General features: G+C 46.5%; 1 protein-coding gene across 1 annotated transcript in view; it reads right to left on the reverse strand.

Moving 5' to 3' along the window:
* WWP2 (WW domain containing E3 ubiquitin protein ligase 2) overlaps nucleotides 1-20,411 on the reverse strand; it is a 155,621-nt gene that overhangs the window by 55,375 nt on the left and 79,835 nt on the right. The window contains exon 7 of the mRNA XM_047794004.1: nucleotides 3,664-3,791. Within this exon, the coding sequence (XP_047649960.1) occupies nucleotides 3,664-3,791 (128 nt within the window). The remainder of the gene's footprint in view (nucleotides 1-3,663; nucleotides 3,792-20,411) is intronic.

Here is a 20,411-nt window from a genome sequence, read left to right on the forward strand (position 1 = left end):
AAACCTCATATACCACAAGGAACATTTTACAATGCTTTGGGATTAATGATTGCTTCAAACCTTTGGGAGGCAATCTGCTCACCTACACTGGGTTTTAAAATTTCAGAGTTCCCGTCGTGGCTGGAGTTCCCGTCGTGGCTCAGTGGTTAAGGAATCTGACTAGGAACCATGAGGTTGCGGGTTTGATCCCTGGCCTTGCTCAGTGGGTTAACGATCCAGCGTTGCCGTAAGCTGTGGTGTGGGTCCCAGACACGGCTGGATCTGGCGTTGCTGTGGCTCTGGTGTAGGCCGGTGGCTACAGCTCTAATTGGACCCCTAGCCAGAGAACCTCCATATGCCGTGGGAATGGCTCAAGAAAAGGCAAAAAAAAAAAAGACAAAAAAATAAAATAAAATTTCATGCCCTTTGACTCAAGAACTTCATTCCAGAAGAAACAAAGTTGTGTGCAAAGATTACAGCAGGATTTTGTTTTACAAAAGGGAAATACACAGAAACTGAGAAACAGTTATATGAGTCCTGGCACATTAGGTGTGAAACAGTACGGAGCCACTTTAAAAAAAGGTAAATGAGAAGACCACTGATAAACGGACATGTGTATCAGAAATAATGAAGTGGGAAAAAGAACATCTATCCAAGCTGTGTAATTATAACTGCATGAAACGATTCCCAAAGATTAAAGCTAACGTTGAGAGCTTACTATGCCCCAGGCACCATGCTTGACCTGCTACACATTTCGCATAATTTATTCCTTCTAACAACCCCATGAGATACATACTCTTGTCCTGACTTGGTTAATGAGAAAATTAAGGCCCAATGAGTCACTGGGTCTTATACACATACTATAGACGGGGGCCAGGGTCTGACTGTGGCCAGTGTGATTCCTGATCTTAAGTGCATGGAAATCCCATTTAAGGGAGGAGTGAATGAAAGAGAGAAATTTTTTTTTTTTTTGGATAAAGTATTCAATCAAAAATTAGAAAGTAAATCATTGCACACAAGTATCAATAAAGTGCTCCACCATTAGTGTAGTTCTCCATGCCACCACTTCTAACACTTGGAGAGGTCATATTTATGCTGACAGGCTGCCATTCACTTTCATTTTATATAAGTGGATACTTGTAAGTTGCGACAACATGAAAAAACCACCTGGAACTCAGCTCTGTCTTTACCCCAAATGTCTTTTTCATGCATAACTGCAGAGCACAGCCAAAGAAAGGCTTGCTAAATAAATCTTGTGTGTCTCTGGAAATATTTCCTAGAGGCACGGCTCGCTCCCACCACCATGTTGGAACCAGTCCTCGGTTCGAACAGCAGCCTATTGAGTGCTGGAGATGCCCTCAGAGCCCCAAAGCCCCTTCTCGTTGGCACTGCCAAAGACGGGGCCTTCTGTCTGCACCCCAAAGGAAAGGTGAGATCTTTCTGTACCCTCTGGATAGACATTAAAGGGCCTACAAAGTCTGGGCTGGCGGCGAGGCAGAGGTGAACCATCGTCAGAGCAGAGACGAGAGACGGGCCGGGGCCAAGGTCTTGGTGTTTGAACAGGCAGGGCTCCCTAACATGCGAAGGGCTGCCCTGCGCAGATGGGTCTGGGGAACAGGTCGGGCATTCAGATACAGCGCCATAAAACATCTCCAAGGCAGTTTGGGGTTACAGCGTTTGGCTTCCTGCAGACGTGGCTGGCACCTGCCTCGTCTGCTGAAATACATCATGTTCCTGGAGATAAGGACAACACGCAAAGGTACCTAAAATTAAGCGTAGTGGAAACACAGACCTATTTAAATGTCCAAGAAGAGTGACTCAAAGACCATCGCCATATAAAGTCAATTTACCCAGAGGTTTTGTATGACAAGCAGAGACGGCTGAGGGACACCAGCATCACAAAAATGTTGGCCCCTGGAAGAACAAAGGGGCTGGTAACACGGCCTCCAGAAAACATCCGGTTCCAAGAGCCAGTTCCCCTGGTCTGTTTGTGAACACTGGCCCTCCTCTGTGAGGGGCTCGTTCTTCTAAGAGAAGCACGTTTCTGGTGCTCGCAGTTTTCTACAGCACGGTCCACAGCCACCACCTTGCTGGCCCCACCACGCAGGTGGGAAGCCAGGCCACCCTTGGCTCCGGTGACTGGCTGTTCCAGCACCTGGATATAGGGGTTGGTACAGGAGCACTGGGTGGCCAGTCATCCTTCTTCACCGCCAGCTCATCCTCGTCCTCAAGGCTCAGGGCAAGCTAGCAAACTCAACTCCTGCAGGCAGGTCCCAAACTCCAGGGAGAAAAATCAGGCCACCACACACACTGTGAGCCTGGCAGGACACAGGCCACTCCACGCCACAGTCTGCTGGAGCCAGTGGTATAGAGCCAAGCACCAGAAGCTACCAGAAGGGCTCTGCAACCCTCATTCCCTGCTGCCAGAGAACTGCCATTAGAAAGTAATCCTAATTGATGTCTCCTACTTAATAAGTTTGTCACACCAAGGGCAGTAGCATTACCACAGTAATGGTGACGTGAACAAGCTGTGCTGCTCTGAATTTCCCATCCTTCATGCCCCACTTCTGCTGTCACAAGCATAGCTACAAAATGATTGCTGCTTCTTCTTTTTTTTTTTCTTTTTTAGGGTCACACCTGTGGATATGGAGGTTCCCAGGCTAGGGGTCAAACTGGAGCTACAGCTGCCAGCCTACACCACAGCCACAGCAATGCCAGATCCAAGCCACATCTGTGACCTACACCACAGCTCACGGCAATGCTGGATCCTTAACCCACTGAGTGAGGCCGGGGATCGAATCCGCATCCTCATGGATACTAGTCAGGTTTGTTACTGCTGAGTCACAACAGGAACTTCCAGTTACAAAATGACTTCAATGTCACTAATTTAAACACCTGTATTTTCCCCACCTACAGTTTATGGAAGCAAATGTCCATGTCCTTTCCCAACGGCCCCAAATTAAGACAAATTACCAAATGACCAGAAGTCACAAAAGGCTTGACAATCTTCGAAATGTTTGGGAAAATAAACTTTTTTGCGGGGGGAGAGGGGGTCTTTTTCCTTTTTAATTCAACACTATCCCAAAGAGACAGAAGGAAAGCGATTTACGGGAAAGCAGAATCAAGAGCAGCAAAGCTCTACGGGGTGGGGTAGGAGGGTGGTGGAAGGGCTACCCACTCTCAAATGGGACAAGTACTCTCAAAGGAACAGCCACAGATGGCCTCCACGTGGCAGATGGGCCAGGCCATTGGTCCAGCGTCCTAACCTGTCTTCTCTAAGCCAGCTCCTAACAACACTTCGCCTTCTCTCTCCCCGATCTGATCACTTCCTTAAATTAAGGAAATTTTAAAATGTGTCATGTACAAATAAAATCTATCCCCCCCCCCCCCAATGAAATCCAATGTGGACAAGCAATGAGTTTAAAAAACAATACTCTGTTTCTGTGCAAAGCAAGAGTTTAGAAGCGCTCGGTCACGTGGAGAGTAACCTTGGCGTACAGACTATGCCAGGGAGAAAAGGAGCTGGGCTCATGGAAAGACTGACGGGTTCAAATTCCATCCTCGTGTGGGAGTCTTCTCCCGCCCACCCTGCCTTCTGACACAGCAGGCAGAGTCCTGACACCCTGTAAGGACAGGTTAGAGGCCACGTTTTAGTCCAGGCTGGTACTCTGCGCTGTCACTCACCTGTGCCGTTGGCCAAGCCACTGTGGCTTGGGTTCTTGATGGGCTGGTGGTGCCGGCTGCTAGTACCGGGGCTCTGCTCGCTGGCCGCTGTGGCTGTTCTGGCTGCACCACCTGAATGTCTGTGTGTCCTGGGAGTTCAAAATAGAAAGCGGACAAATATAAGTCACTGGGAAAAAGGTGTGCCCCAGCTAAGTCACCGGAGGCCCTCTCTTGCTGGTTACGACGGGCAGTAAGTCCCGCAATAGTCCTTCCAGTCCTTGACGTGACAGAGGCTGGCCCCGAACACAGAGACCCAGGTGAGCTCTCTTCCCGGTAAAAGCACAGAAGGCAACTTTGGGTAAACTTCTCCACTTGAAGTAAACAAATCCGGAGTGAATTGCCCCCACATCCGAAATAACTGGCAAACTATCCTGTGACCATTACAGTATTTTTATTGGGCTCGAATGTAAGAAATAAACAAGCATCGCTGGACAGGCTACAGATGACCTATTTTTCCCATTAGCCAAAAATGAGCCCCAAACGTATCCAAATCCATGTTCTCGATAGCTAGAAACATGCTTCCCTTGGGGATGAAAGTCAAGGGGCATTAGACGACCTCGACCAACGTGTACGTGGACATATTTTCTCAAGAGAAGAGGACTCGACGGCCCCGGCAAGTACATGAGGAACAGTGCAGAGAGGGATCAATACCACCAGGAAAATCTGCCTGCCGTCTTCAGAGGACGCACAGCCACAGGAGTATGTGTTCTCACAGTCCTGCTGCAGCCCGACTTGGTTCACTCACTAAAAAGGTCTGAGCTTCCCTGTCTTTTGGTTTCACGGGTGTCAAAGGAGATTATTCTACTTCATCATCATCTACCACTTTTCAACGGTGAGATGATGTAAATATTACCCCGTGAAGAAAAGCCCACCCTTCTCCAAACAGAGAAACAGAGTTCCAGAGAACTTTTTTTTTAATTTAATTTTATTTTTAGGGCCATATGCACTGAGGCATATGGAAGTTTCCGGGGGAGGGGATCCAGCCACAGCAACGCCGGGTCCAAGCCACATCTGCAACCTACGCTGCAGTTTTCAGCAACGCCAGATCCTTAACCCACTGAGTGAAGCCAGGGATGGAACCCACATCCTCAAGGATACTAGTCAGGTTCTTAACCCGCTGAGCCACATGGGAACTCTCAGAGAACAACCTATAACCACGACACGCAGGGCGGTGACAATACCACCACAATCAACGTGAAAACAATGACTGTGGAAGTATTTAATATGCACTGAGCAGGAACATTACGTTCCGGCACCTGTGGTGTTCCGTGCACTCTGCATATATGATCTCATTTAACTTAACCCTCCCTGGAGGTAGCTTACTATTATTATGCCCATTTTACAGTTGAGAAAACAGACATCGAGAAAGTAAGCAACAGAGCAAAGACTCAAATCCAGGTGCTCTAGGGTCAAGGGACAAAGCTCTTCAGTTGTAGGCTGGAGGTGGGACACCTGGACTTAAGCTGAATCCCAGTGTCCTGAATGCAAGGACACTCTTTCCCCAGTCACTTGGCCTGTGATGCAATGAAGCCCATTAACGGAAAGCTCCCTCCCTGGGAAGCTCCATCCCCATTAGAACCCTCTCCTGATGAGACTCTGGTCCAGTGTGTTGGGACGAAGCTGCACAACCAACTCGGAGATTCCTAGGGGACTAAGGAGCGTCCCCATCAACTACCTTCTCCAATAAGATGTGCAGGAACCAAAATGGGGACAGTGATTATCTGGGGAAGTTGGGACCATGGATGCCTTTTGTTTTTCCTTTTGCGCTTTTCTGTGTTTTTCTGGTTTTCTTCATCAAGCTTGTCTACTTTTGAGTGAGGAAAAGAACAGGATTATGTTAAAAGACAAAAAAAGAAAGGTTTTTTCCTTGGGCCAAAACTCCAAAAAAAAAAAAAAAGGAAGAAGAAAACCACGCAAACCCTGGAGTCCTGCGTACCTAAAGACTGCGTGGCAGTTAAAAATGGGTAGAGAGGGCACGGCTGAGCTACAGAAACCAAGATTTAATGCGGACTCTTTTTCCACCTTATTTTTCCCTGAGCTAATTTCATAAATCAAAAGCTGTCAACCACACCTCAGTCAAGAAAAATAATTCAGAGTCCCCACTTGATGGGAAGAAATATTAGTATTGAGCTTTTTGCCACCGGCCCTCATGGAGAGCGGGACAAGCGCAGACTAGTCCAGAGGGAAAGACGGTCGTCAGCCACTGGGGACTGTGTGTCCACGTGAGGAGGGCGGGGAGCTTGAGAGAGAAAGTTGGTTGATGGAAGGTTTACTTCGGCCAGGAATCCCCTTCGAAGGACACAAAAGCCCGCTGTGATCTGGTGGCCCGCAGCAGAGGGCCGCATCCCTCAAGCGCAGCAGTGCTGCGCGGGGCCGCGCGGAACACGCAGCAGCAGTCGTGTCACACCCGCGTGTGGGCTCTGACAGGCCCGTGATTACTCCTAGTGCCCTGGGCTCCCTGTCCCTCTGCAGAGCAGCGGGACAGGACAACAGGATGGGTCCCGTCACTCTCCTGGCCCCTCCCTCCCTCCCCCGAAAGGGCGTGTGGTTAGAGTGGAGAGGGACACTTGCAGACACGGCCAACCGCTAATGACAGCAGCCGCCCTGAATGACAGGCTGGAGCAGAGCGGGGCTCAGCCTGTAAACCAGGGGCAGCTGGGAGCACTAGGTGCGAACGGCCAGCTCCCTGCCCGGGGCCCACAGCTGCCCTGCTGCCCGCCCACCACACACACACACACACACCCCCCAACACAAACATACAGACATCACACACACACACCCAACACACGTGCACACACCACACATGCGTACCCCATACACACACACACACCACCAACACACACATACCAACACACACCCTCCACACACACATACTCCACACACACACACACACACACCAATACATACCCCCAACAAACACCCTAACACACACACGTACATACCAACACATACACACCACACACACACAGAGCACCATCACCACATACACCTCACACACATCACCACCCCCAACACACACACAAACATGCTTACACCCTTCTCCCAGATTCTTCCCTTGCCCTAAATCTGGACCTTCCACTTTTCCCCTCTTGAATTACCGTCAAATAAGACTATCAGAAGGAAGAGAAGGCCTCAACGTTTGAGGAAAATGTTCTCTTCAGCAGTTTCTTCTTTGGGAGACTCACCCAACCCTTAAAAGACGGGACTGTGTCGTGATTCAAAGCTGGCCCAAATGCTGAAACCACATCCCATGAGCCAAAATAGTATCAGGACAAAAGCAGGGCGATGGGGTGGAGATGAGCTGGGCTCCACCACAGGCAGCCTGGCTTCGGCTTTGCCAGTGACTTCAACCTTGGCCTGATCCCTCCACCATTTCGGGGGCGGGGAGGAGGAGTTAGGCTGCCCCTGGGGCAGTCAGAAGAGGGATGGACAGCACAACTCCACAGATGGCTTCCGGCCACCTCGCTCCAGAGATTCAGCTCTCATCGCAGCAGGCGCTTCTCAGAACATGCTGTGAACTTACCTAAGCTCCCCTCTCAGAAAATAAGGCCTCCTGGAGGAACGCCAGTCAAAGTCGGTGCCCTGGGGTTCTCTCTCCACACTCCGGAGAGCACCTGCTACAGCAGTGGGCTCTTAGCTGTCCCTTATCATTCAAGCTCCGACACTCTCAGTGTTGGCCTCAGGCCTCTGCTGACCCTGAGAGTCACAGCCTTGGACGCCATGGGACATCCTGCGTCACCCTTCATCAAGGTGACTGGATTGCATTGTCATTAATCTCTGAGCACTAGGCTCTGTTCTAGGGCTAGCAACCAAAGAGAAAGAGTCCCTGACCTCAAGGAGCTTCTATCTCAGTGGAAATGCAGTGATTTGTAATTCTGCATCACACACTACAATACCTGTGGGTGGGAGCCACTTGCAGGGAGTGAGCCTGGCTGGTAACTTGGCACTGTCACTTAGGGCAGCTGTGTCCATCATCATCACATATACAGTGGAGTCATTAAACAAAATAAGACTTTGTTTCTTTGTTTAAAAAAAAAAAAAAAAAGGCCAGCCCTCCATCAGTAAGGTAAACAAAAAGAAAATGAAGAGTTAAAAAAGATGATGGAAGAGAAATTAGGGAAGCAATCCTGTTTACCATAACATCCAAAAGAATAAAATACCTAGGAGTAAACCTACCCAAAGAGTCAAAACACCTGTACTCTGAAAACTATAAGACACTGATGAAAGAAACCAAAGATGACACAAATAGGGAGTTCCCGTTGTGGCACAGTGGGTAACGAACCTGACTAGAAACCATGAGGTTGCAGGTTCGATCCCCAGCCTTGCTCAGTGGGTTAAGGATCCAGCGCTGCCGTGAGCTGTGGTGTAGGTCACAGATGCGGCTCGGATCCTGTGTTGCTGTGGCTGTGGTGTAGGCCAGGGGCTACAGCTCCAATTAGACCCCTAGCCTGGGAACCTCTACATGCTGTGGGAGTGGTCCTAGAAAAGGAAAAAAAAAAAAAAAAAAGATGACACAAATAGATGGAAAGACATACCATGCTCGTGGATTGGAAGAGTTAATAATTTTCAAAATGACTATACTACCTAAGGCAATCTACAGATTCAATGCAATCCCTATCAAATTACCAAGCACATTTTTCACAGAACATGAACAAAATATTTTAACGTTTGTTTGGAAGCACAAAAGACCCAGAATAGTCAAAGACATCCTGAAAAATAAAAATGCAGCTGGAGGAATCAGGCTCCCTGACTTCAGACTATACTACAAAGCAACAATCCTGAAAACCATACGGTATTGGCACAAAGACAGAAATATAGATCAGTGGAACAGGATAGAAAGCCTAGGATTAAACCCACGCACCTACAGCCAACTCACCTATGACAAAGGAGGCAAGAATATACGATGGAGAAAAGACAGCTTGTTCAATAAGTGGTGCTGGGAAAACTGGACAGCCACATGGAAAAGAATGAAATTAGAACACTCCCTAACACCATACACAAAAATAAACTCAAAATGGGTTAAAGACCTAGATATAAGACCAGACACTATAAAACTCTTAGAGGAAAACATAGGCCAAATACTCTCCGACATAAATGACAGCAACATCTTCTCAGATCCACCTCTTAGACTCATGACAATAAAAACAAAAATAAGCAAATGGGACCTAATCAAACTGAAAAGTTTCTGCACAGAAAAGGAAACCCTAAAGAAAACAAAAAGACAACCCACAGAATGAGAGAAAATCTTTGCAAATGAAGCGACTGTCAAGGGATTCATCTCCAAAATTTATAAAAACCTCCTACCACTCAATACCAAAAAAACAAACAACCCCATCAAAAAATGGGCAGAAGAGCTAAACAGACAGTTCTCCAAAGAAGACAGACAGATGGCCAAAAAACACACGAAAAGATATTCAACATCACTCATCATTAGAGACATGCAAATCAAAACCACGATGAGGTACCACCTTACACCAGCCAGAATGGCCATCATCAAAAAAAGTCTACAAACAAGAAGTGCTGGAGAGGGTGTGGAGAAAAAGGAACCCTAGTACACTGTTGGTGGGATTGCAAATTGGTGCAACCACTGTGGAAAACAGTATGGAGATGCCTCAGAAAACTAAACATAGAATTACCATTTGATCCAGCAATTCCACTCCTGGGCATCTATATCCAGAGAAAACCATGATTCGAAAAGACACATGTACTCCAATGTTCACTGCAGCACTATTTTCAATAGCCAAGATATGGAGACAACTTAAATGTCCATCGACAGAGGAGTGGATCAAGAAGATGTAGTACATATACACAATGGAATATTACTCAGCCATTAAAAGGAATGAAACACTGGCATTTTTAGTAACATGGATGGACCTAGAAATTATCATGCTAAGTGAAGTGAGCCATACAGTGAGACACCAACATCAAATGCTTTCACTGACATGTGGAATCTGAAAAAAGGACAGACTGAACTTCTTTGCAGAACAGATACTGACTCACAGACTTCGAAAAACTTATGGTCTCTGGAGGAGACAGTTTGGGGGGTGGGGGGATGCGCTGGGGTTGTGGGATGGAAATCCTATAAAACCAGATTGTGATGATCATTGTACAACTATAAACGTAATAAATTCATTGAGTAATTTAAAAAATTTAAAAAAGCAGTTGGTGGCATCATCAAAATTCAAAACTCCCGCTCTTTCAAAGACACTATCAAGAAAATGAAAAGATAATCCCTAGACTAAGAAAAATTGTTTGCAAAATACATCTACGATAAAGGATTTACATCTAGAATATCTAGACTATGTAAGAAAAAACTCTCAAAACTCAATAATAAAAAGAGTAAACTGGAGTTCTCTGGTGGCTGGGTGGGTTACGGTTCCGGCATTGTCACTGCTGCAGTGCAGTTTCAACCCCTGGCCTGGGAACTTCATGTGCCATGCGCGTGGCCAAAAAAGAATAAGCCAATACAGAAATAATCAAAAGATTTTAAAAGAGGAGGTCTACAAATTGCAAATAAGCACTTGAAATATGCTCAACATCATTAGTCATCAGGGAAACACAAATTAAAAGCACCAAGAGATGGTTCACCAAGTGTTAGGATGGACCAAGTAAAAAACAAACAAACACAAACAAAAGCACCCTGACAGTAACAACACTGGCAAGAATCCAAAGCACCTGGGACTCTCAAACACTGCTGGTGCTAACAGTTTGGAAAATAATTTGGCAGTTTCTTCTCAAGCTAAACATACTCTTAGCATGCACACCAGCAATTCTACTCCTCGGTATTTACTCAGGAGAAATGAGAACATGTTTATGCAAGACCTGTAGGCAAACATTTATAGTGACTTTATTCATCATTTCCAAAAGTGCCACAATCCGTAGTGATGAACGAACAGACTGTGGTACAACCACACAGTGAAATACTACTCAGCAAATAAGAGGAATGAGCTACTGATGTATGAAGCATCAAAGATGAATCACACGTACATGATGCCAAGTGCAAGAAGACAGACACACAAGGTGACTGAGTATATCCTTCCATTTTCATGACATTTAGGAAGAGGCAAAACGGTAGGGAAAGGAAACAATTAGGATCTGCCGGTGGCTGGAGTAGAAGTAGGGGTTGATTACAAAGGGGCACAAGGGAACTTGTGGGGGAGACAAAACTTTCTGTATCTTGATTGTGGTCATAGTTTAGCAGGCTCTAATTCTTTTGTCAAAAGCCATAGAACTGTACATGGCATAGGGTTCATTTTACCATATATAAATTATACCTCCATAAACCAAACGTAATACTTTTTTTTTAGGGCCACACCCACAGCATATGGAGGTTGCCAGGCTAGGAGTTGAATTGAAGCTGCAGCCACCAGCCACAGTCACAGCAATGCAGGATCCGGGCCACATTTACGACCTACATGACAGCTCATGGCAACACTAGATCCTTAACCTACTGAGTGAGGCTAGGGATCGAACTGCATCCTCATGGATCCCAGTCGGGTTCATTAACCGCTGAGCCACAAAGGGAACTCCCCAAACTTAATACTTTTAAAGAGCAATTTATATGTTCTAGCCACTGCAAAAACTGCTCATCACGTGAGACAAAGTTAAAGTGAGCAGAAGTTTTAAAAAGCAGGTAACTTATGTTATGAAGATATGCTCAAAAACAGTCAGCAAACAAGAACCCTGCTGGGAATGTGATTTAGGCGATACTCAGGACATCACAGACACTCTGAATTAATAAATACAGGGATACTTCAAAGCCTGGGGACACGGCTCTCCCTTACATCAAGAATTCGCTCACAGGACACTGGGTGCCCAAGTGTATGTTTCTATCTTGGTAAAAAGAGGCCCAGAATCCTAAAAAGAGGTTCTTCAACCTCAGAATTCAGGCCCATTAGCCTTCAATCTCAGCAAAAGAGAAGTTTCAGAGTAGAACCGCTGATAGTGGGTATGCCTCCATTTAAAAGAAAAAACAAAAACAAAGACAGATGCAGAAGTCATAGTTGCTCAATAAACTTAAAACCCGTCTCACATTCCCCTCCGGGGAATCGATATTTGCCTGCGCGACAAGACCAAGAGCTGCCCCTCCTCCAAGAACTCTTAACTGGGCATTGTCTTTTAATAGCAGCATGGAAACAAAACTGAGGCTGGGCTGGTTTCCAGTAAAAGAACCAGAGGTGGGGGGGGAAAGCCCTTAAAATAGAAGCATGGAGAAAAAATGGGAAGCAGTGATGGGAAAAGTTTCCACTACTCAGGGAGGCATCCATAAGCAAATCTGCTCCCGCCTCTGCCCTCGCCATGCTTCCTTCTTATTCAAACGTGGACTGGGCAGTGGGCGTGGGGTGGGCTGGGAGGCGGGCAAAGAGGAGAGGTGAAAAGGGAAAGGCGCAATTAGAGTTAAAAATGGGACAATTCTAGTCATTCCAAGGGTAATTTACGGCTCCGTTCCACACCCTACCTCTAGCTGCCGGCCTCAGAAATGACAGGAAAGGTAAAAATAAAACTGCTGCTAAGTCCACTGCACATGACAGAAGGACAAGTGATTGACTTTTGCCCAACCTGGAGGACTATCTCTTCAATGGTGGCAGCTTTCTGAGACTACAAAATTCGCTTCAAGACAGAACACACCACCAACTGATTCACCACCTCTCATTCCAGGTTGTACGCTGGGCTTCACTGAAAAGAAGGGCAAACACGCTCCCAGACTTGAGGGACAAATGAGGTCCAGGGCAGGTGTTCACCTCCTGGGGCAGCGGGGGATGACCTGAGGTTCCCTGAACTTAGGTGGCAGCCCGCGACTTACCTGTCCCACGTCCTGAGATGGCACAAGGGCACAGGCTGCTCAGGAGACCAGGTGGACCATCGACCTCCCCTGACAGGAGGAAGCTGCATGGGGCCCACCCCGAAAGCCAAGCTCCAACTTCTGGCACCGGGTAGACTAGAAAAGAGTCTCCCCCTTCCTACAGGCATCATATCTTGTTTGAACGTGGCCTGGCCCAGAGTGTCCCTGTGCTAGAGCCCCAGACCTGAAAGGACCGCATGGGACCCTGAGGTACCAGGGATGACAGGACACTGGGGCATTATGTCCAAGTGTTGGGACACTACAAATCACCAAGGCCGGAGTTCAGCAAGAGAGAGGTAAGCTCCTAAAAGGATAGGTTCAACGGACCCTCCTCCAAAGCCCCCTCTAAGCGCCTCCGGAGGAAAGCTCAGAGCCTTCGCTCATCCACTGGCCTGGCACACTTTGCTCTGGACTCTTCACCCAGCTGGCTCCCCATCCCGATCTTGGCCCTCCTCTCCCAGGATGCACTAAATTCCCTTGAATTCTCTCGCATAGAATTCTCCCCTTTGCCTTTATGGCACTTCTATTGGTACCTAGGTGTTCGCTTATCTGTTTAATGTCTGTCTTCAACAAGGCGGGAGTCATGTCTGTTTTGTGTACCTTTGTATAACCAGCACCTAGCACGTGCTTGGCTCCACAGTGGACGTATAAAAATTGCTGAACAAATGAAAAAAGCGAGTTATCAAGAACAAAAGCGCTCTTGGGCCTATAATCTCTAATACCGCCTTTGTTCTGGGCAATCCAGCCACTCCTCACTTTCCCACCTCCCACCACCCCTTTAAAGAATAGAATCCGCACTAAGAGATGGAATTCACCATCTAGCAGGTGTTGCAAAGTGTCAGAGCTACTGTCTTCCGGAAAGATCAGCCCTCAACATCATGTGAAAACATTCTCTAGTGTTGGGGTCAACAAATAAAAATCATTTCATTAGACTCATTTTGTGCCAAGACCTACACTAAAACTGTAAGACAATCTCCAAATCCAACCAAACTTTACTTATCACGGGTTTCTTTTGTTGTGGTGGTGGTTCTATCTATAATTTTCCTTTTTTTTTTTTTTTTTGTCTTTTTGCTATTTCTTTGGGCCGCTCCGGCGGCATATGGAGGTTCCCAGGCTAGGGGTCAAATCGGAGCTGCAGACTCCGGCCTACGCCAGAGCCACAGCAACGCGGGATCCGAGCTGTGTCTGCGACCTACACCACAGCTCACGGCAACGCCAGATCGTTAACCCACTGAGCAAGGGCAGGGACCGAACCCGCACCCTCATGGTTCCTAGTCGGATTCGTTAACCACTGCGCCACGACGGGAACTCCTCTATCTATAATTTTCAAGCAATCTCCAACAGCTAAAGTCTGGGCAAGCGATTAGACACAGGAATTAAGAGAGATATCTTCTGTGACAGGTAGAATTTCCAAATCTCCCTCCTCCCAAAGACACTATACCCTAATACCTAAAACCAGGGAATATGCTGGCATAACATTGATTATGTTACTATATGATAATATGCATAATAATATTGATCTATTATGATATTGTATGTCAAAACTGACCTTAAAAAAGGGAGATCAGGAGTTCCCTTGTGGAGCAGTGGGTTAAGGATCCGGCATTGTCATTGCAGCGGTCTGGGCTGCTGCTGTGGCACAGGTTTGATCCTTGGCCCAGGAACTTCCACATGCTGTGGAGATGGCCAAAAAAAAATAAAATAAAATAAAAAAGAAAGAAAGGGAGGTCATTCATTCAGACGGGCCCAATCTAATGACATAGCTTCTAAAAGCACTTTCTCCTGCAATTGTCAGACATGAAGTGCAGAGGAGAAAATCAGAGAGTCAAAGGTCAAGGGAAACGTGACACACCCTTGCCAATCTGATGACGGCGGGGGGGGGGGGGGGGGGGGGGCGGGGGGCAAACGTATGAGAAGGAACATGGGTGGCCTTAAGGAGCTGAATGAGGCCTTGATCAAGACCAAGCAAGGAAGGAGTTTCCGTCGTGGCTCAGTGGTTAACGAATCCGACTAGGAACCATGAGGTTGTGGGTTCAATCCCTGCCCTTGCTCAGTGGGTTAAGGATCCAGCGTTGCCGGGAGCTGTGGTGTAGGTCACAGACACGGCTCAGATCCTGAGTTGCTGTGGCTGTGGTGTAGGCCGGCGGCTACAGCTCCGATTCGACCCCTAGCCTGGGAACCTCCATATGCTGCGGAAGCCGCCAAAGAAATGGCAAAAAGACAAAAAAAAAAAAAAAAAGACCAAGCAAGGAAATGGGGACCCCAGTCCTACAACTGTGAGTGACTGAATTCAGGCAGTGACTCAAATGAACTCTGAAGCAAATTCTTCCTTGGTTTCTGGATAAGCATGCAGCCCTACTGACACCTTGATCTGGGCCCCGTGAGACCCTGAGGAGACCAGTCAGCGGCCACGAGGCTCTGGGTCTTCTCACCCACAGAACTGTGAGCTCATAAGTGACACTGTATGAAGTCCTAAACCTGTGCTGTCACCTAATACATCCTCTCCAGACAAAGGGCAATTTCCGCAGAAGATACTCCGAATATACGGTTAGGTAATGGCCTCGGCCGGAATTCTTGCTGAGCTTCCTGCCTCAGTCTAGTTAGAGGGCCTGACTCAGACGGCAGTGCCCCATGGAGTCGGTGCTCATCTCACAGGAATAGCGTTTCCACGATCCCAGTGTCCTTGATGAGACACACATTCCTAAGATTCACCATCACCTGGAGGTCTGAACATCTATGAGACACTACTGTTCTCAGAGGGTGAGTAACACTATTTTCTGGTAGAATTCAGGCACATGGACTTTACAGGATCCTTTTCCAAACAAGACTTATTCACGTATCAACTTATCTCTGATTCCAACATTCGCCTTAAAAGGACTCGAGGAGTTCCCTTGTGGCACAGAGGGTTAAAGATCTGGAGTTGTCACTGCAGCGGCTTGGTTGAGGCAGTGGTACGGGTTTGATCCCTGGACAAGGATTTTCCACATACTATAGGCACAGCACCCTGACCCCCCAAAACAATAACAAAAAGATGCAAGGATTTGGAAACGACAGTCCACGAAAAGGGTTCCAAGTTAAAATATCCATGATGAAGAAAAGACGGAAGAGGAGACTGAGCAGGCAATGGGAACCCACTATTTGGCGGTAAGGCTAAGCCTTGGAAAGGCTAAGGCCTGGAAAATTTGGAAAGCACCAAGCCATCCTGATAAAAAGTCTCCCCTGTACTCTACGCCCCTGAAACCATCTCTTCTCAGAAGTCAGGGTGCCGAGGAATGTAAAGTGGTAGCAGGACCCACCTCAAAGTTCTGGCAAGTGAGAAACAGGAACACAAGACGCTTTCAGCTCAATGAGTATTTATCAAGCTGCTGCCATGTGCAGCAAGGCACTATTCTAGGCCCTGGGGATGACACTAAGATGCATAAGGCCCAGAAAAGCTGGCTGACAACTCCGCACCACTCCCCCTGTACCCCTCCCCATGTGCAAAAAAAGAGTGCCATGGATGGAAGAGGAAAACTAACCCCTCAAGAGTCCCCAGTTCAATGTTCTTTTCTAAGAGTAAAGCAAAATTTTATTATGAGATTTAAAAGAAAGCTTTTTGCTTCCTTTTTTTGGTAAGATTTTAATTTTTTCTATTATAGCTGATTTATGCTTCCCTTTTTTTAAAGGTACAATTATTCAGGTAAAATTAAAAAAAAAAAAACCTATAAAACCAATCCTGTTCTTATCTCCCTTCTCCTTCACAAAATAAAAATGATTCACACATCTTCTACTCTAGACTTTTCACTAATCTCATGTTAAAAATTGTTGCCATTTTCCCATTAAAAAGTTGTACCTTCCGGAGTTCCCGTCGTGGCGCAGTGGTTAACGAATCCTACTGGGAACCATGAGGTTGCGGGTTCGGTCCCTGCCCTTGCTCAGTGGGTTACCGATCTGGCGTTGCCGTGAGTTGTGGTGTAGGTTGCAGATGCGGCTTGGATCCAGCGTTGCTGTGGCTCTGGCATAGGCCGGCAGCTACAGCTCTGATTCAACCCCTAGCCTGGGAACCTCCATATGCCGTGGGTACGGCCTTAAAAAGACAAAAAAAAAAGGCAACACAATAAAAAAAATCATCTTTGGAGAAAGCTGCAAAGTTATCAAGAATTACAAGAGACATAAATGGACTAACGATGACAGTTTAAAGATAAAAGGTATCATACTGCTTAGATTTTTTTTCAATTTTTCTTTTTAACTGAAATATAAATGACATACAATATTCTATTACTTTCAGGCATATGACATAGTGGTTGGACATTTATGTACTTTATGAATTGATCACCATGGTAAGTCTGGTTAACTACGTGTCACCATACAAAGTGATTACAGTATCACTGACTACACAAATCAACATATCTAGGAAACAAAAACAGGCTAAACAAAAACAGACTCACAGATAAAGAGAACAGACTTGTGATTGCCAAGGGGAAGGGGAGTGGGAGAGGGAAGGATTGGGATTTGGGGATTGGTTAGCAGATGTAAACTATTATAACTCTCCCAAACTTCAGACAATATCACAAAGCTACAGTAGCCAAGACAATGTGGTACTGGTACCAAACAGACACACAGACCAATGGAACAGAATAGAGAATCCAAACCCAGACCCCTATGGACAATTAATCTTCAACAAAGGAGGCAAGAATATAAAGTGGGAAAAAGACAGCCTCTTCAGCCAGTGGTGCTGGGAAAACTGGACAGCTGCATACAAATCAGTGAAACCAGAACACACCCTCACACCATGCACAAAAATAAACTCAAAATGGCTTAAAGACTTAAACGTAAGACAAGACACCATCAAACTCCTGGAAGAGAACATAGGCAAAACATTCTCTGACATCAACTGTACAAATGTTTTCTTAGGTTAGTCTCCCAAGGCAACAGAAATAAAAGCAAAAATAAACCAATGGGACCTAATCAAACTGACAAGCTTTGCATAGCAAAGGAAACCATAAAAAGAAAAGAAAACCTACAGAATGGGAAAAAATAGTTTCTTTTTTTTAATGATTTTCATTTTTTTCCATTAGAGTTGGTTTACAGTGTTCTGTCAGTTTTCTACTATACAGCAAAGTGACCCGGTCTCTCTCTCTCTCTCTCTCTCTCTCTCTCTCTCTCTCTCTCTCTCTCTCTCTCTCTCTCTCACACACACACACACACTCACACACACACATTCTTTTTCTCACATTATCCTCCATCATGCTCCATCATAAGGGACTAGATACAGTTCCCAGTTCTATACGGCAGGACCTCATTGCTTATGCATTCCAATGTAATAGTTTGCATCTATTAACCCCAGATTCCCAGTCCATCCCACTCCCTCCCCCTTCCCCTTGGCAACCACAAGTCTGTTCTCCAAGTCCATGAGTTTCTCGAGAAACTAGTTTCAATGATGCAACTGACAAGGGCTTAATCTCTAAAATACACAAACAACTTATATAACTCAACAGCAAAAAAAACAACCCATTTGAAAAATGGGCAAAAAGACCTCAAAAGACATTTCTCCAAAGAAGATATACAAATGGCCAACAAATGCTTAACATCACTGATTATTAGAGAAATACAAATCAGCTAACACATTTATATGTCTTCGCATGGCTCAAGTGTGTTTTTTAAATAAGGAAGATAGGAGTTCCCGTCATGGCTCAGTGGTTAACGCGCCTGACTAGTATCCAAGAGGATGTGGGTTCGATCCCAGGCCTGTGGGGTAGGTTGCAGATGTGGCTCGGATCTGTGTTGCTGTGGCTGTGGTGTAGGCCAGCAGCTGCAGCTCCAATTCAACCCCTAGCCTGGGAATCTCTATATGCTGTGAGTGCCACCCTTTTAGACAGATAATAATAACAATAACGATCAATAAAACCAGAGTAAAAAAAAAAAAAAGGAGGAACACTCTGGGATTTCATGTTACTATAGACACCGAGGTGGCAACGTTTCCAGAAAGGACCAGTCCACAAACTTAAACCTATAGATAGGTCAGCTGGGCCATTGTGGCTATAATTTTGGCAAAAATGCTAAGAGGCAAAATCCAGAATGAAGTGAACCAATACATAAACAGAAATAAGGATGGGAGACCCAAAGAATATTGAGACTAATAGTCTGACCATAATTTTCAACTAGTTGTGGGTACATCATAACTTCAGGAAACCCTGTGATGTGAAGAGCACAGAGTAATATAAATTCTGTGCTTCAGTTCTGTGACTATTTTTACCTAATGCAAAATGAAAAACCTAAATATAGAATTGTTCCAGTGTTTGAAAGGAGTCGTTCTATTTAAAACGTTGGGCATGCCATCGTAAAGACAGTCACTAAACCAAACCCCAAATCTCCACTTCCACAGACCTTGGCACTTTCAAAAGGAGCCATCCAGGGCCAAGAGAATCCTAAAGGAAAAGTCTAACCTCATCACACCAAACCACAGCCACAAACACCATGGCTGAGGCAACCCTTTTCCCCGCCATCCACATCTGTCCAGAGCATCTGCAGTCAGTTCTGCTCTGGTCTTCAGTCAGCACATACCCAAACCACTCAAGCTCCCGTGACTTTCTCTGAGACCTGGGCTCCTTTTCCTGGCTTCTCACTCAACTCTTTCCCTTTCAATCACAATTTTCTAGGACTGAGAAGTCCCAGAATCTGGACAAGGATCTGGTTAAAGTAGACATGTCACCCCTGCTCCCTAATTTGTGGTGACCCTTCCACTGGCTCAGTTGTTCAATGTCAGGAACACATTTTGGTTTGCATTCCTCCTGCAATGGATACACTTTCAGTGGAAGGACTCTGCCCCAGAGCCACATGGTACCACTGCTCCATGGGGCCTGCTCAACACCAATCACAACCATTATGGGGGTGCCATTTTAAAGTGACCGCTTCGGAGTTCCTGTCATGGCGCAGTGGTTAACGAATCCAATTAGGAACCATGAGGTTGGGGGTTTGATCCCTGGCCCTGCTCAGTAGGTTAAGGATCCGGTGTTGCCGTGAGCTGTGGTGTAAGTCACAGAGGCGGCTCGGACCCTGCATTGCTGTGGCTCTGGTAAAGGTCGGGCAGCTACAGCTCGGATTAGACCCCTAGCCTGGGAACCCTCCATATGCTGCAGGAAGCGGCCCTAGAAAAGGCAAAAAGACAAAAATAATAATAAAGTGACCGCTTCATAAGCTGCTCCCCTCCTGCATTTCCTCTTTCCAGGGATGGCATCACAATCCAAGAGTCTGAGAGTTCCCTCTGTGGCTCCTCACCCTCCACCATGTCTGAGTAGTGAGTCACTGGGTCCTGCTCAATGATCACACCTCCCAGGTATTTCCCCTTCTCCTCTCTAATCTGTCACCACCCACAGCTCGTCATCAGCTCCTGTCTCACCACTTCCCACAGTGCTCTTCCCGTTGAGTCTGGCCTCAGCCTCCACTGTGTCAGCCATGCCCACCTTCTTCTATTCCACAAGTGACTACCCCTCAAACTGACTACCGTGCAGCTAGGAAGTGACTTAGATGGCACCAATGAGAAGCTCCTATGAGAGACCTGGAAAGCAGAAGGAAAGGAGAGACTTCTGGGGGTGATGATGGGGGGGGGGGGACTCTGGCAGCCTCCATGCTCCGCCGCCTGGATACCGCTTCATGCATGAGAGATGGTTGTAGGAGCAGCAGTCTCCTGACCTCTGGATTGCAGCCACAGGACTATGACCTTGAAACCAGGGAGGGGGAGGGGCTCCTTTCTATTCCTCCAGCACAGCCAGTGATCTTTATAAACTCTTAATTCCCCATATTATATCCTCTTCTGCTCAAAATACCTACAGCGGTCTCTGTTTCTTGCAGGGAGCCCTAACTGACACAGCTTCAAACTCATCCAGCA

This window comes from Phacochoerus africanus, chromosome 8, assembly GCF_016906955.1.
Source record: "Phacochoerus africanus isolate WHEZ1 chromosome 8, ROS_Pafr_v1, whole genome shotgun sequence".
Lineage (NCBI taxonomy): Eukaryota > Metazoa > Chordata > Mammalia > Artiodactyla > Suidae > Phacochoerus > Phacochoerus africanus.